General features: G+C 41.8%; 1 protein-coding gene across 1 annotated transcript in view; it reads left to right on the forward strand.

The window, feature by feature from the left end:
* LOC126088737 (uncharacterized) overlaps positions 1 to 17,065 on the forward strand; it is a 471,473-nt gene that overhangs the window by 425,056 nt on the left and 29,352 nt on the right. Inside the window, exon 8 of the mRNA XM_049906860.1 lies at positions 9,747 to 9,793. Within this exon, the coding sequence (XP_049762817.1) occupies positions 9,747 to 9,793 (47 nt within the window). The remainder of the gene's footprint in view (positions 1 to 9,746; positions 9,794 to 17,065) is intronic.

Here is a 17,065-nt window from a genome sequence, read left to right on the forward strand (position 1 = left end):
TGTCGCAGTGTACGAAAAACGATCAACAAAGCTGCATCGCATGTTCCTATTACACAAAATCGCACTTTGCTGATTTCACAAACAAAAAAATGCAGGAGGTTATTCCTTATCGAACAATCGTCCAGAAACTTTGTTTGCGGGCGAAAATGCACATCGAACATGTTTTGACGGTCTCTTCAACTCAGAACCAGTAGGTTTGTACCATCATGGAATCGATAAACTACCTAAACATTGAAACTTCTTGGCAGGTTAAAACTTTGTGCCGGTCAGAGACTCGAACTCGGGACCTTTGCCTTTCGCGGGCAAGTTCTCTACCGTCTGAGCTACCCAAGCACGACTCACGCCCCGTCCTCACAGCTTTGCAGTAAAGCCCAGAGTTCGAGTCTCGTTCCAGCACACAGTTTTAATCTGCCACAAAGTTTCATATCAGCGCACACTCCGCTGCAGAGTGAAAATCTCATTCTGGATACCTAAACATTGTCCGAATGTTTTAAATAAAGTGATAGAATATATTGCTGCTGATCAAGTTTTCTCTTATGTTTGCTGTTGTGTTCAATAAATTAATGGCAGACACTGTTAAAATATGCACTGTACTAATAGAAATGAAATACTACTTACCACGATAACTTATTGCAACATAAGCACATTTATATGAAGGACAAGGTTGCCATTCCCTGAGATGATCCTGCTTCCACTGCAAACGTGAGAGGGGACCACCAACCACCACGCCCCATTACACCTCGATAATTCTCATATGAATATTGTGGTAGTCCAGAGGCGTCGTTCATGTGAAACCTTCAGGGACTAAATTAATAACACCTTGTGCTGACTGTGAAGCGATGCACATAAAATTGACTTTTCCTGTCTTGGGATGCGCACTGCAAGTTGAAAATCTCTTCACCATACACTTTTCGCTTTTATTCACAAAGCATCACATGAGGTAAAATTGTAATCATTGCGAGTAGACGATTCTGTCGTTCTTCAGTGTTTAAAACTGAGTGACAGTTTTGTTTAAGGTTGACTTCTCCTAGACTTTACTATCAGCGTTCTGTGTTCCTTGCTCCAACGTTCTAGTTGGAACTGCTTCTCCTTTCGTGGTAGCTGGTTTGATTTTCTCCGCTCCTTTTTGAGCCTGCTGTTTCGGTCATGGCGTATGATTTCTTGATTTGGAACTTCATAACTTACGAAACATCAGTGTGGATGTTCACGTTTTGCAATCAGTGCTGTGCTGTTAGATTTTCTTGTGTGTTCCTCAGTTTTGGGGTTGGTACCAATGACAGCGTTGTTAAGAAAAATGTTTACAGTGTAATCACTGGAATGCTTCAAAAATGTGAGTCCCGTATGGCGAATGAGCTTGTCATTTTCAGTATGCTTAAGACAGAAGAATAAAAATAATTGTTACAGTTACTGATCTATTGTATTCAGTTTGCATTGCAACTGACAAGCAACCCGTTGAGTACGAGGTCGCAAGTTCAGTGTTTAGTAAGGTTCAAATGGCTCTGAGCACTATGGGACTCAACATCTGAGGCATCAGTCCCCCAGAACTTAGAACTACTTAAACCTAACTAACCTAAGGACATCACACACATCCATGCCCGAGGCAGGATTCGAACCTGCGACCGTAGCGGTCGCGCGGTTCCAGACTGAAGCGCCTAGAACCGCTTGGCCACACCGGCCAGCTCAATGTTTAGTAATGCTCCTTTGAAATTATGACAGGAAAAACATGAGCTGCTAATGATTCACCTTGTGTATCAGGAGGGTGACAGAAAATAAATGTCTGGGAGGTGCAGAGATCAACCTTCTATGGGATGTACGAATTACACTTGACAAAATAGACATCGTCGATATTCAAGAAATGTGCAAAACAAATCATTAACTTGCTCCATGAGCGCCAAATGAAAAATGGCGCGCACCTCAAGATCGAAGGCGAACTCCTTGAGATTGCAAACCATGCAGAACGTTCAGCTAGGTATCCACTCTTCAAGAATGCGTATGGAATCATATCAGCATTACGGGGTGATGCGAAGTAATGCAATTTGATGGCGTGCAACTGAATGCGAAACAGTCTCTTATGGAGCTTACCGTGGAACCGGCTATCGCTTAAGGCGTAGCTGCAGATAGTACGATTATATGTTTTGTAGGCACGGGAAAAACAAACATCCAGAGGCTGCATTTATCCAGTGGTTCCAGGTGATATGAACTGCAATGTCACACATTTTTCTAGAGGGATAGTTTGCTCTAAGGCAGTATGATTTTTATACACATACTAAGGATCAAGCAAAAGCAAGTTATTTTGACCAGCTATTCGCCAAAAGCAGTGCTCTTAGTCGTAGTTCTCTTACGCCCATTTCCGCCACTCTTGCTTGCTGTGACGTAAATATTCCCTACTGCCCATGCAAGATCATGCACACGAGAAAGAATCGTAGGAGGCAGAGCACCTCCTATTTCTCACGGGACAATAATTACTTTCCAGCCAATTTACGGTCCAGATTAACAGTTGGCCTAATTCTATATGAATGCGTTTAAGGCATTGATGTTAGTTGATCTTGATACAACCCTTTTGGTACCTATAATTCTCGTGGGTCCTTTCTTATGCATTTTCTCTTAAAATCACTACTGGTCGGAGTTGAAAACAAATTCCTTACTGAACGATAAGATAAGATTTTCTCTCATCTACAAATTTTTGGACCAAGTGTGCAGTTTGCTGTGCATCATCAAGTTGATGCTTTCGTTATCTTAGTCTTACAACTCAGCAGCACTGTTTGAAGTTATACAACCATCCACTTCTATCCTTGAAATCACTGTAAACTATGTCGTGTGCAATTTTTATGTTCATACCGCAGTAGGTCACTATCATGCACATACTGTAAATGGTATCAAGCATCCTTGAAACATGCAAACACCAGTCTTTGTAACAAGCGTGCCTTGTCCTCCCTCGAATATCCGTAGTTTTTCTTGTGCACTATACAGTCATATTGCTGTGGACTCGTTCAAAATCTGTTTGTAATTGTTCTTTTATAGTGCTGCAGATGATTTCCCATGTATGTAATTCTGTTCAGTAACCGCTCCTTAGATAATGATTGTCCTTCACTGCCTTTCATTGGAGACAAAATTTGTGGCTCCCTGTCTTGACAAGGATGCGTAGCTGTTTCAGTATCACTTTCACTTGTTAAGGACGTATTGTCGTCATTGCACTCCTCACATACGTTGTCCACACAGTCAGTGTGTATGACACCGCACCCTTCACGGACTCATCTTGCAGAAATTTTAGCATTTAATCTGTCACTTCTTTCTCACTGTGTGAACTTTGTTGGGTTCCTTTCTGACAAAGTGTCAGCTTCAGCAGCTGTTGTTGTGGGTATAATGCAATGTTTGCTTTATCTATCATTGCCATTGTTCTGCTTTCTATCAACACACTAGCACTATAGCATTGTTTCGAGTTACTCATTGACTAAGCAGTTCAACTATGCTCTGTAGCCCCATAGTGTGCTCACCATTGGATACCTCTAGTCCTGCACCTGTTGCCATTAGCAGTTAATATTGTGTATGTTTGGGAGACAATATGTGAATGACAGAAACGTCATTGGCCTTTTTGACGTTGCACTCAATGGGTTCCTTGTGAGTGTGTACCAATTTGTCTGTTGAGTTTCAGTGTTGTGTCCATGTTATATCCGTAGTTTTTCTTGTGCACTATACAGTCATATTGCTGTGGACTCGTTCAAAATCTGTTTGTAATTGTTCTTTTATAGTGCTGCAGATGATTTCCCATGTGTGTGTGTGTGTGTGTGTGTGTGTGTGTGTGTGTGTGTTGGATCTCTGGATTTATGTGGTGCTTTGTTTTTTATGTTTATATTTTTATAACCTTAGGAGAGAACTTAGACATTTAAAAGACAGTAATAGAAAAGGAACACATAATAAGTGACCCAACAAATATTAGCAACCAAGCCTTATATAAAATAATTAAACATATCTCCCGTTATTTGTATATAAAGTGGAATGTGTGTGTTTACGACCAAGGTCTCCTCCCAAATCCTTGGATCGATTGCACCCAAAGCTGGCAGGGAAACAGCAGGCCTCATGAGTATCAGCACTATGGAGTTTATAAGCTCCTAGCTACACTAGGAGTGGCGATATAGGGAAAACATGTCTTTCCCAGCACATGCCTTATAGGCTGCCTAAATGACAGGAATGTTGTGTGGGAATAGTATCAAGCTGCTAAATCAACCTGGTTTCTAGAGAGCCTACACGTACGGGCAAAAAACGGTTTTCCAGACCCCGATATGTATTTTGCCCTGCATGACAGGCATGTTATGGGAGTAGTATCTTCCTCCTGTATTGAACTGTGTTGCAGGGGCTGCACGTGCTGACGAGGATAGTTGGGGACAGGTTGTGACGTATAGAAGAGGGGATGGACAGAGTGAGGAGGAGGAAATGGACAAACAGATAGCAGGAGAGGGAGATGCATGAGAAAGGAGTAGTAGATAAAGAGCAATGCCCTTGGACACCACAAAAATAGTGTCACATATATTAGACAATATACCCAGCCGAGATCACCCAGCACTGTACCGTAGCAAAGCAAAGACACACAGCAAAGACACATATTAGCTCTCTGTATACACACACACACACACACACACACACACACACACACACACACAACCAGTCGAGAAATATACGCACAAAGCAATTAGCAGGCGCTCTCACTATCAACAAAAGACGAAAGCATCCTGCAGCATCAAAACAGATGGCTGGACGGCAGTGGATCTTCACAACGTAAAAACGTGAATATACTTCAGTTAGTGAAAGTGCTGTATGCTAAAATCTACTAATTATGTATATAACATCATGAAGAATGAAACAAAAAACCTTGAGTAACGATTATGTTTTAATACTGTCAGTGGTACTAGCAAACAAAACTGTAAGCATGGCCATATAGTTATAAGTGACGGCTGATCATTAATAAAATAAAACGAAATGCATTTGGTCTTCACGCTACTTTTATTACAGTCGCGAAAGACGGTGTTAACCTACATAACTTGTATAACTGCGACTGCGGAAGAGAGAGATCATAAAACAAAGAAGACAACATGCGTAATTTAAAACCATTCAGTTATGATGTAGTGGGCTATATGCTGGGGCAATCAACCTCAAGCAAAGAGTTATTATTATTTGAATAAGGGTAACTATCATCGTCAACAGAGCCCGTCCCAGAAACTCCTTCAGTCGTTTATTTAAACAGCTAGGTGGCACTTGCCCGAACGTGTCAGCGCATTCTCTCACTGATATCCTTCCTTATTAAAATGCCAACATTCCAGCATTATACAGATTGAAATGTGCATATCATGAGCAGAAGTTTACTCTCTTTCTTTTATATGAAGGCCTCATGCCTGAGTGTGAAAGTAACGAGGATTAAGTTCTAAAATGTAATGACTTCCTTGCTGTAATTTTAAATGCGGTTGCAGGAAGACTTTTAGTAAGCAGTTTTATGAGATAGAATGAACTGCTAATATCTTGCCAATTCTTACAAGAGTATCAAATCGTGCTGTAGCTGATTTATTGAAAGCAACAAAAATTTTCAGGTAGCTCTAAGAAAGACTTGTTCGCTTTGTTAATGTGAGATTCATGAGTAACAGTGTCAGACATTGAATTTGTCACATTCACTCTGATAATGGTGGCTGTGATAATCATTTAAACAAAGATTTGTTACGTATACAGTGCTGTCGCATGTACATCAAAATGGATGTTTGTGTCAGGTCTCGGGGAAAACATTTAAGTGTGTGTCAGATACACCTAGAAGCGACATTAGCAACATTTCAGTTCTATCTTTGCCGTGCAATTTGAAGAAATTCGATAGTGTTTAGAGCTAGGATAGGATAAACTACAAAATTTCAGAATAATCAGAATTTCAAAGAAAGGTTCAACAAAGCACCAGAGCTTAATTTTTTACGCTTACCGTGACCCTTGGAAGCACTGTAATCAGTAAAAGTAGGGTCTGTGAATTTGAACTCTAGTTAATAAAATGCATTTGTACATTCAACGAGCTATCGACTAGTATGGATGAATGATTTTTAACGTCACGAACCACTCCTTTTTCAAGCGGGAACAATGAATTGTCTTCACAGCGTTGTAACTTTTCCTGATTGCTCAGCGTTACGTTGTGTTTTACTGTCACCGCTAAGCTTGTTCTCGGAAAGCTAAGTAGACACTACGGGTACATAAACTGGAAGTGCCACTTTGTTTTCAAAGTCAACAGTGAAGTGTGCTGAATCGACTTTGCGAAAGGGTTACCAACGAAACCACGAGCCGTTAGACGCCGGTGGCCTCGGAATTAAGTTGTTCACTTTCTTACAAAAGTGACTATGTAATTTCGAAAGAAATTCATGCAGTTGGTATAGGTTGATAAAACGCCACCACGGGCAGAGAAAATAGCTCTACACCATACCCTCGTATTTCATAAACTTCAACAGAAGACATTAAATTCAAGTTCTTACACTCGGTCCAGATCAAACTCTTCATGTATTCTGTAAATGAAATTGAAGACGCGAGAAAATACGTTTATGCTGGTGCACAGAAATGAGTATAAGTAATGATAGTACAGCTTACATAACTGCATTTACAGGGTTTGTTATATTTGAACTACGATGGAGTTAATTCCGGGAAGTCGGTTGGACGAGTCTCACTTTTGATATTTTAATATTTATTGCCCTGGTAGTCGCCACATAGCGTTTCTTGTTTTGTTATGCGGTAATCGCCATATAGCGTTGTTTTGTTTTGTTAGGTGATAGTCGCCACGTTCTTTGTTTCGTTTGAGTAAACATGCCTGGTGAAAGGTTGACATTGGTGAAAGGTTGACATTCGATGAAAGAGAGGCAGTTCTGAAGTAGTACATTAAAACGAAAATACTAATCAGGTTCAATGTAAATGGCGAAATGAATTCCGAATAGAGCCACTGACAAATGTAACAATTCCATCCATTCTAGACAAAGTTAAAGCCGAAGGTTGTGTTACAGATGTACACAAATATCTATCTGGACACCCTGTAACAGCAACAAGTTCAGGTCACTATTTACAGCTGTGAGACAGTGTGCCCGTGAAACCAGCGTGAGTCGCTCAAATGTTCAGCGCATTTTGAAGACAGCGAAGTGTAGGTGCTACATCCCCAGACTGTTATAAGCAATGAACTACGACGACCTAGCGATGGCGGTTAAAGCTGAATCAATCAGTTTTCGGTTTATCGTTTTTTCCACGCCAGCTCCATCTGACTATTAAAACCGCTCAAAGTAACTGCTTTCTGAAATAACCGATTTTCGGTTTTCCATTCCTATTATTTCCTGTAATAAGTGTGGAAATCGAACAAAGATTGAAGAATTTTGACATTTCACATTCAGAAACATAGAATCAAAATATGAAATTAAATAGACAAATAAAATTAAACTTAATCTGTCCATCGTTCGCTGCTTTTCTAGAAAAGTGATAAGTGATTCTATATTACAAAATACTTAACGAGTATTCTCCTGCCGGCTGCTGTGACCGAGCGGTTCTAGGCGCTTCAGTCGGGAACCGCGCTGCTGCTACGGTCGCAGGTTCGAATCTTGCCTCGGGCATGGATGTGTGTGATGTCTTTAGGTCGGTTAGGTTTAAGTAGTTCTAAGTCTAGGGGACTGATGACGTCAGATGTTACGTCCCATAGTGCTTAGAGCTATTATTTTTAGTATTCTCTTATTGAGTCCAGTTTTTTGAAACTCTGGCGAAAAATTATGTTGTAATCGGGATCATACGACTATTTGGGTATTCCATTTGCATATTATGAATAGTCTGTGCTAAAGGATGAATACTGAAGTTGAAGAACTAAGTTGTTCGTGTTAATTTGTCCGTTTCCACGGACCGCAAGCAGATAAAGGCTTGTAACGTAGAGACAGGTAGCAGATCAATTACAGTCTATTTTTTGTGTAGTATGAAAGAATTGTTGTTAAATTTTTAATTTTTTATTGTTTTTCTTACTGTCGATGATAGCCGAAGTAGAGAGGGTATAAAATCGCCACAAAGATCTATGTTACGATGCTGTGCTGATTATATTTATATGTTTTGGCGATGCCATTATGGCCTTATCACTTTAGGACATGATGTAAAAAAGATCTGAGGATGGTCATTACGGACTGAAACCGGTCATGGTCTAAAGAATTGATATTGTGATTGAAGACTGGAATAAAAAACATTTGACAGTATTGGATCACTGTTTGTATACCCGACTATGTCGCAGTTGGTCAAAATAGCTGTATCGGTTTTAACCGGTCGGTTTTTCCCCTTCCGGAGAACGAACCAGATCGTAGAATTGAGTACTGCGAGTGGTTTAATGGCGTGATGTACAACGATGAAGTGTATGCAGGGATGTTTGTGAGGTCTGATGATGCGCGATTTAAACTCAGTTATACTGTAAACCGCCACAGCTGCGTCTGCTGGGCCGCCGCAAATCCGTACGCCAATATTTGACATAGCCATGAATTTACACAGGAGTCAATGTGTGGTGTGGTTTGTCTCATCGGGCCCGTTCTTCTTTGATGTTATCGTTACCAATGAGTTGTACCCAGAGAACCTTGAGGTCCGCAGCTCGTGGTCTAGTGGTTAGCGTTGCTGCCTCTGGATCGCGAGGTCCCGTGGTCGATTCCGGGCCGGGTTGGGGATTTTCTGTGCACTGGGACCGGGTCTTTGTGTTGTCGTCATTATTTCACCATCATTCCTGACAGTGGCTAGATTGTATTGCGTAAAAATTGGAGCTTTTTACGGGTTCTGATGACCACGCAGTTGAGCGCCCCACAAACCAAACGTCATAATAATAATAATAATAATAATAATAACAATAATAATAATAATCACCATCATCACCACCACCTTGAGACTTTCATTTTATCTGCCATCTGTCAGTTGTACTTTTACCTATGGAGAACGCTAAATGTCGTTGTTAATGGACAAAAACCATTTTTAACACCTTCACTAAGCTCAGTAAAGTGAACTTTAAGCTACACATTCAACGAAAATGAGGCGTGTCCGACTGTTAATTTCGAAGTTACGAACAGTTAAACAATGTATACATTTCTTTGGGCCACTGTGCATAACGTATAATGCCGTTCCAATTCTAAACTAGCTGGAAACAGATTTCGCAACTAGGCAGCTATGGCGTCTGTGGTACATTGGTTTCACTGCACGCGTTTCCTTTCTTCAAATTTCGGTGTTTCACTTGAGTATTTTGACTTAACAGGATTGTCAGTTACATTCGGCGTATAAGTAGATAGATTGGCGATGTATCTGAGTGTTTAATTGGCGATAGCTTTTAGACACTTTCAGGAAGTGGTCTTTTCATGTCCTCTTAAAATTTGTGTAATTCAGTGAGCGAAATATTCTGTTTATTCGTTTCTGTACAAATTAAAAGCTGCTGAGACTTGTATATTTGTGTTTGTCATATTTAACAACGGACTTATGTGTAAAAAGTAGTAATGAGATTAACCAACTTTGTCCGCTGTAGTAGGAAACACAAATCCCATTATGCCTATATGTCTGTTGTGCTGTATCCAAGATGGAAACTTAGCTATAAGTTGATTTTTGAACTCACTACTATAGCATCAATGTCTGATACAGGCATCAGACATCACACTATATTTGAGTGAAATAAGAACTGTAGCTCTGTGTACTGTATCTAATTAAACTTTCTCGAAAGGCCCAAACTGACATTCTGAACGTTTTCTTTCCAGTTATATGATACGTCGCATGGGGTTCAAACCAGAAGCAGCCATATCAGGTGAGTTACGTAGACGGATATTTATTAATAAACATACCACCGTTTCGTGGTACTGCCTTGGAGGCAAAATAAGTTATACATCTTGTTTTTTAAAGCCAATATATTGCTGGAAAGATATCAATGAGAGAAACGTTCAGTGAATTTGAAAGTAAAATTGTGTCAGCCTATCTGAATAGAAGCCCTAAGAGGTTTAGGTTTTACGTAAAATCAGTAAGCGGTTCGAAATCCTCTGTTCATTAACTCAGTGACCATACCGGCATCGATACCGAAGATGAGAGAGAGAGAGAGAGAGAGAGAGAGAGAGAGAGAGAGAGAGAGAGAGATAGAGATAGAGAGAGGGGGGGGGGTCGAAATACTGATTTCGATCTTCCAAATTTGTTTCACCGCGGAAGATAGTAACACGGTCCCTACTGTGAGGCGTCGTATGGACGTCGAAGTGGCAGATATTGAGAAAACGGATCGCTGAATAGAGAAACAACTACAGACGCTTAGTAGTGGAAAGGCGCCAGGACCAGATGAGATACCTATAAGATTCTACAGAGTTTACGCGAAAGAGCTTGCTTCCCTTCTAGCATCGTAGATCTCTTGAGCAACGGAAGATACTTGGCTACTGGAAAAGCAGAAGTCATTCCCATTTTCAAGAAGGGCCATGCACCTCTTATAGGCCTACATCGTTGACGTCAATCTGTTCCAGAACTGTGGATCATGTATTGTGCTCAAGAATTATGACGTTTCTGGAGAACGAAAATCTCTATAAAAATCAACATGGATTCCGCAAACAGAGATGTTGCGAAACTCGGCTCCCTCTGTTCCTCCATGGCGTTGATGCCTGTACTTCAGGAAGGCATTTGATGCCGTCTGCACTGCCGTTTAATGGAACAAAATATGAGCTTACCGAATATCGGACTAGATTTCCGACTGAATTCAGGACGTCAGGAAGAATTCAACACGATGCTCTTAACAGAACATAATCGACAGGAGTAAAGGTAATTACCGGAGTACCCCAAGGATGTGCGATAGGTTCGTTCCTGTTTACGAAGCATGTAAATGATCTAGTAGAAAGCGTCGGAAGCTCTTTAAGACGGTTTGCGGATGGTGCGGTTGTCTGTAAGAAAGTAGCAACGCCAGAAGACAGGGTCAACCCACAGAGGATTGATTAACGGTGCAGGCTCTGGCAGTTAATCGCGAACGTAAATAAATGTTACATATTTCGCGTACACTGGAAAACAAATCCGCTGCAGCACTACTACTGTACTGATGACTAGTTTCTAGAAACCGCAAAATATCTGGGTGTAACCATTCAGAGCGATCTTAAGTGGAATGGCCACATAAAACTACTAGTAGGAAAAGCAGATGATGTACTGAGATTCTTAGGGACAATAAAATTAACTCATCCACGAAGGAAGTGGCTTACAAGGAGATTGTTCCACCGATTGTTGAGTCCTGTTCATCAGTCTGGGATCCATACCAGGTTGGATTGATAGAAGAGATAAAGAAGATCCAACGGAGAGGTGCGCCTTCCGTCATGGACCGTTTAGCTAGCGCGAGAGCTTGACAGAGATCCTCAACAAGCTCCAGTGGCAGACGCTACAAGAGAGGCGTTGTGCATCACGCTGAGGCTTGCTATTGAAATTTCGAGAGAGCAGTTTCCATGAATAGTCGGACAACATATTACTGCATCCCACATACATCTTTACAAAATTCCAGAAATTAGAGCTAAACAGAGTCTTACCGAGAATCATTCTTCCCATGCGCCAACGGGGAAGGGGAGATCAGTAGGTGGTACCAGAAGTACCCTCCGCCACACACTGTTACGTGGCTTGCGGAGTATGATGTAGATGTGGAAGACACTGGTTTCGTGGAAGTAAATAGAGAGCTAGAGGCTTTCCGGTAGTAATAAGAAGCGTTATAAGCACTTGGTATGTGTAAACAAAACTGTGTTGTTGTGGCCTTCAGTCCAAAGATTGGTTTGATGCAGCTCTCCATGCTACTCTATCGTGTGCAAGCCTCCTCATCTCCGAGTAACAGCTGGAATTTACATCCTTCTGAATCTGCTTTCTGTATTCATCTCTTGGTCTCCCTCTATGATTTTTACCCCCTCCCTTCCCCACGCTTCCCGCCAGTTATAAATTGGTGATTTCTTGATGCCTCAGCATGTGTCCTACCAACCGATCCCTCCCTTTAGTCAGGGAGTCTATTCAATACTTCCTCATTCGTTATGTGATCTACCCATCTAATCTTCAGCACTCTTCTATAGCAGCACATTTCAAAAGCTTCTGTCCTCTTGTCTAAATTTTTTATCGTCCATGTTTCACTTCCACAGATGGCTGCACTCTATACAGATACTTTCAGAAGGGACTTCCTGACACAGTTAGATCTGTACTCTGTTCAGAAATGCTTTTCTTGCCATTGCCAGTCTACATTTTATATCCTCCCTATTTCGACGGTCATCAGCTATTTTGATTTTGTATTTATAACCCTGTATTCACCTGAGCGGAAGTCCTTTTCCTCCTGCCACCGAACTGCTTTAATTCCTACTGTATCCAATTGTAATCGACCAATTCCCGTTTTTAAATTTTCTAACCTACCTGCCCAATTAAGGGATCTGAGATTCACGCTGCGATCCGTAGAATACCAGTTTTGTTTCTGCTGACAACGACGTCCTCCTGAATAGTCCCCACCCGGAGATCCGAATGGGGGACTATTTTACTTCTGGAATATTCTACCCAAGTAGGTGCCATCATCATTAAACAGTACAGTAGAGCTGCATGCCCTCGGAAAAATGACGGCTGTAGTTTTCCCTTGTTTTCAGCCGTTCGCAGTACCAGCACAGCAACGCCGTTTTTGCTGTGCTACAAGGCAAGATCAGTCAATAATTCAGACTGTTGCCCCTGCAGCTACTGAAAAAGCTGTTGCCCCTCTCCAGGAACCACACCGTTTGTCGGGCCTCTCAACAGATACCTCTCCGTTGTGGGTGTACCTCAGTACGGCTATCTGTATCGCTGAGGCACGTAAGCCTCCACACCAACGGCAAGGTGTATAGTTCATAATTGTGACTAAAAATTCCTAGCTTTTCCCGCAAGACGAGAATAAGCTAGAATAAACTGCTCCCAATTCCAAAACCTTTTGCCACCGAACTACTTTAAAAAATATGCCGTATCCGAACATTCGACTGTAATGTCTACACCACAAATAGTTCATACGGACTATATTTCCTAAGGATTATTCCAGTGTATTTAGGTCTGACATCTGCCTTTCCTGCGACCCGTTTTACGCAGTCGTACCATTTAAAATAGCTTCGTACGCATACTCCTATCCAGAAATGATTCTTCAGTCGTGCAGTCATACAATTATGGGTATATTTGGCTTCAGTATACGCCATACGTCATGTCTCCATCGTCTGCTCCGTGGGTTTTCTGTTTGCCAAACAAATCCACGTTTACTAATCCGCAACATTCGCCTCGTAAACAGGAGTAGTTAAACTCGAAATCCACCCCTCGAACGAGAACGCCCTTTCGGAATCTCTGTATCTTACGTACATCCGGAAATAACTTGGCTGATTAAGAAGCTCACCCACTTCCGACTTCAGAAATACAACGAAGACATCACTTTCGTACCGGAGAACACACGACTTCTACATACCTCGAGCGCTTTCGGCCGTCTATTCGATTCCACGAACTCCCAACCGCTTCATAAAAATATTTAACATATAGACCTTTCAGCCAGTCAGAATGCAGAGTAGAATGTAAACATTTTCGTTGGCTATTTCTTGCTTCTGCATATAGCGCGTATGGAAAGTGCTGCTTTCAGGCAGGACTTATGAACTTTTCCGCAACAAGTTGGAAAACGTCGGTCGTCGTGAGGAAATAAGTAACCCTTAAATTAGCGTGGTCGGCTCCGAGTACCACCCAGCCAGGAGGGTTAGGGAAAAGCCCATACCATCAATTTTCGGCCGAACAAAAACCCACCCTGCAAGCGGAAGCTAGCCGATGCGACTACGATATTGCCATACATGAGTGGCTAGGAAATCATTTGTATTTCAGGGTATTGGTCCCTACCTGTAGTCAGTGAAGTTACATGAGTGGCTAGGAAATCATTTGTATTTCACGGTATTGGTCCCTACCTGTAGTCAGTGGAGTTACATGAGTGGCTAGGAAATCATTTGTATTTCACGGTATTGGTCCCTACCTGTAGTCAGTGAAGTTACAAAGCCCACATTCAGCTAGACGTTTGTATGCTACCGCGCAGTGATAAATTTTGTTTGATATTACGTTATAGCCTTTGTATATTCACACAAATATAAGGAACAAAAGCCGACCGTGGTGGTCTCGCGGTTCTAGGCGCGCAGTCCGGAACCGCGCGACTGCTACGGTCGCAGGTTCGAATCCTGCCTCGGGCATGGATGTGTGTGATGTCCTTAGGTTAGTTAGGTTTAAGTAGTTCTAAGTTCTAGGGGACTGATGACCACAGCTGTTAAGTCCCATAGTGCTCAGAGCCATTTGAACCATTTTAAGGAACAAAATTTTAACCGCGACCAGTGCAGTGTTTGTTGAATTGTGGTGCATTTTTTATGTTTTATTGTTTTCTTTCGCTTTAATATCGAAGAATATTGAAGTGACATTTTTATGAGTATATTTTTCTTGGAATATCATCAAGACAAACAAAACTGGCGTTCTAAGGGTCGGAGCGTGGAATGTTATGTTATACAGAGAATAAAAAAATGGAAATGAATAGTTTGAAACCAGATATATTGAGAATTAGTGAGCACGGTAAAAACAGAACTTCTGGTCAGGTCGGTACAGGCTGATCAACAAAAAATCAGAGGTAATGCAGGAGTAAGTCTAATAATAAATAAGAAGATAGCTATGCAGGTAAGCTACTATGGGCTGCGTAGTGTACGCATTATTGTATCGAACACGCACCACAGTAATATAAGATTATATCCCAACTTGCTCCGCAGATGATGAAGAGATTGAAAGAATGTATGAGATAAAAGAAATAGTTGGGGGAAGACGAAAATTTATTTGTGATCGGTGACTGGAGCTCGGTTAGTAGGAAAGAGAAGAAAAGCGGAAATAGTAGGAGAACATGGTTAAGGGGGAGGAGGGGGAGAAGTGAAAGAATTTTGCATAGAGTATAATTTATCTATCCCTAATAATTGGTCTAAGAATCAAGAAAGAATGTTGTATACGTGGTAGAGACCTGATGACATTGGAAGGTTTCAGACTGAGTGCACGATAGAGATTTCGGAAATTGTAAGACGTATCCAGTGTTAGTTGTGGGATCTAACACAATTTAGTGACTATGAACTGTAGATTAAAACTGAAGGAATTGCAAAATTTTTGGAAATTAAGGAAATGGGACATGGATAGGTTGAAAGAACCGGAGGTAGTTGAAAGTTTCAGAGACAGCATTAGGCAACGGCTGACAAGAACAGGGGAAAGGAGTACAGTAAAAGACGAATGTTTAGCTGTCAGAGATGAAACTGTGAAGGCAGCAGAAGATCAAATAAGTAAAAGGCAAGGCCTAGTAGAAATCCTTGGATAAAACAAGAGATGTTGAATTTAATTGATGAATGGGGAAAATATGAAAATGCAGGAAATGAAGCAGGCCAAAGGGATTACAAACGTCTGAAAAATGAGATTGATAGGAAGAGCAAAATAGCTAAGCAGGAGTGGCTAGAGGATAAATGTAAGGATTCAGAAGCATGCCTATAGGAAGATTAAAGCGACCTTTGTATAACAAAGAAAGAAAGAAAGAAAGCGACTGTAAGCGTATCAAGATCACAGTTGGCGGCCCAATGTACGTAAAGAATGGAAACCTGCAACGTGGAAGGAGTATATAGAGGGTCTGCACAATGGAAACGAAACTCAAAACTTGAAGACCATTTTTTAGGAAGTAGGCGAAAACGACGTGGGAGATACGATACTGCAACAAGAATTTGCTAGAGCACTGAAAGACCCCAGTGGAAAATAGGTCTCTGTAGTAGACAAAATTACCTCAGAATTATTCAGGTACTTGAGAGATCAAGCCATGACAAAATTATTCCGCCTGGCGTGCAAGATATATGAGGCGGCGAAAGACTTACGAAGAATGTAATAGTTCCAATTCCAAAAGGCATGTACTGACCAGTGTAGCGGAAGTATAGTAAAACTGCTATACTTCTGTACGAAGTAAGATCAGTTTGAGCAAGGTAAGATCAATTTGGATCACGGAGAAATGGAGGAACACGCAAGGCAATACTGGTCCTACACATATGACTTGTCTTAGAAGATAGATTAAGTAAAGACAAACGTATGCTTATAGCATTTGTACGCTGCCTGGCAAAGAAATTGAAGCACCCAGAAGGGGAGAAGGAAACAGAATGAAATTTGTATCCGTTGAAAGGGTAAGTGACGCTGTTGCAGTGATTACAAAATCGAGAAAAAAAAACACTTCGCAATATGACCCTGCTTATCAGTATGACATTGCACCCGCTCTGGCTTGAATGCATGCCCTGATCCTGTTGGGAAGTATGTCACAAAATCGTTATATTCTCTCCTGAGGAAAGCTTGCCTACAAATGTTATAACTCGTCCTCAGTAACGTGGATACTGCCTCCGAGTTAGAGTTGACGTCCAAGGTTGTCCTCCACATGTTCTGTCGGGATCTGGTTATCTTTTTGGCAATGGGACTATGTCAGTTTCACTCGGTCAGTTCATAAGAGGCATGTGCCTGCGTGGACGAGCTCTGGCCTATTGAAAAACAGCACCATGGTAATGTTGCATGAGAGGTAACATTTAAGGACGCAGGATGATCGTGAGGTATGGTTGTTCCATCGAGAGTTCCACAGTCACAACCATCTGTGACCTGAAATCACATCCGATGGTTCCCTGTGCCATGACACTAGGAATAACAGCGCTGTGCCTCTTCAAACCATTGGAAGACTGGGAACTCTCCCCAGGTCGCTTCCATATTCGCCGACGATGGTTATCCGGCGTCGTTCAGACCAGCGATTCCTCGCTGAACACAGTGGGACGCCATTCATCAACACTCCATGCTTTCCGGCTGCGGGACCACTCCAGACGCTGCCGTTTGCGTTGTTGTGTTAACGGCGGCCTACGCATGGCATGATAACTCCCTGGTGTGGCTGCTGCTGGCTTCCAAACAATGGTTGCTGCAGGGAGTCCATTATTTGTTCTTGGATAAGTGAGGTCATGATGTGCTTGGTGCACAATACGGCGATCCCCCCTTGCGGTCAGACAGCGTCGACCGGAACCGCAACGAAGAGTAC

The sequence above is a fragment of the Schistocerca cancellata genome, chromosome 1 (genome assembly GCF_023864275.1).
Source record: "Schistocerca cancellata isolate TAMUIC-IGC-003103 chromosome 1, iqSchCanc2.1, whole genome shotgun sequence".
Classification (NCBI taxonomy): Eukaryota; Metazoa; Arthropoda; class Insecta; order Orthoptera; family Acrididae; genus Schistocerca; species Schistocerca cancellata.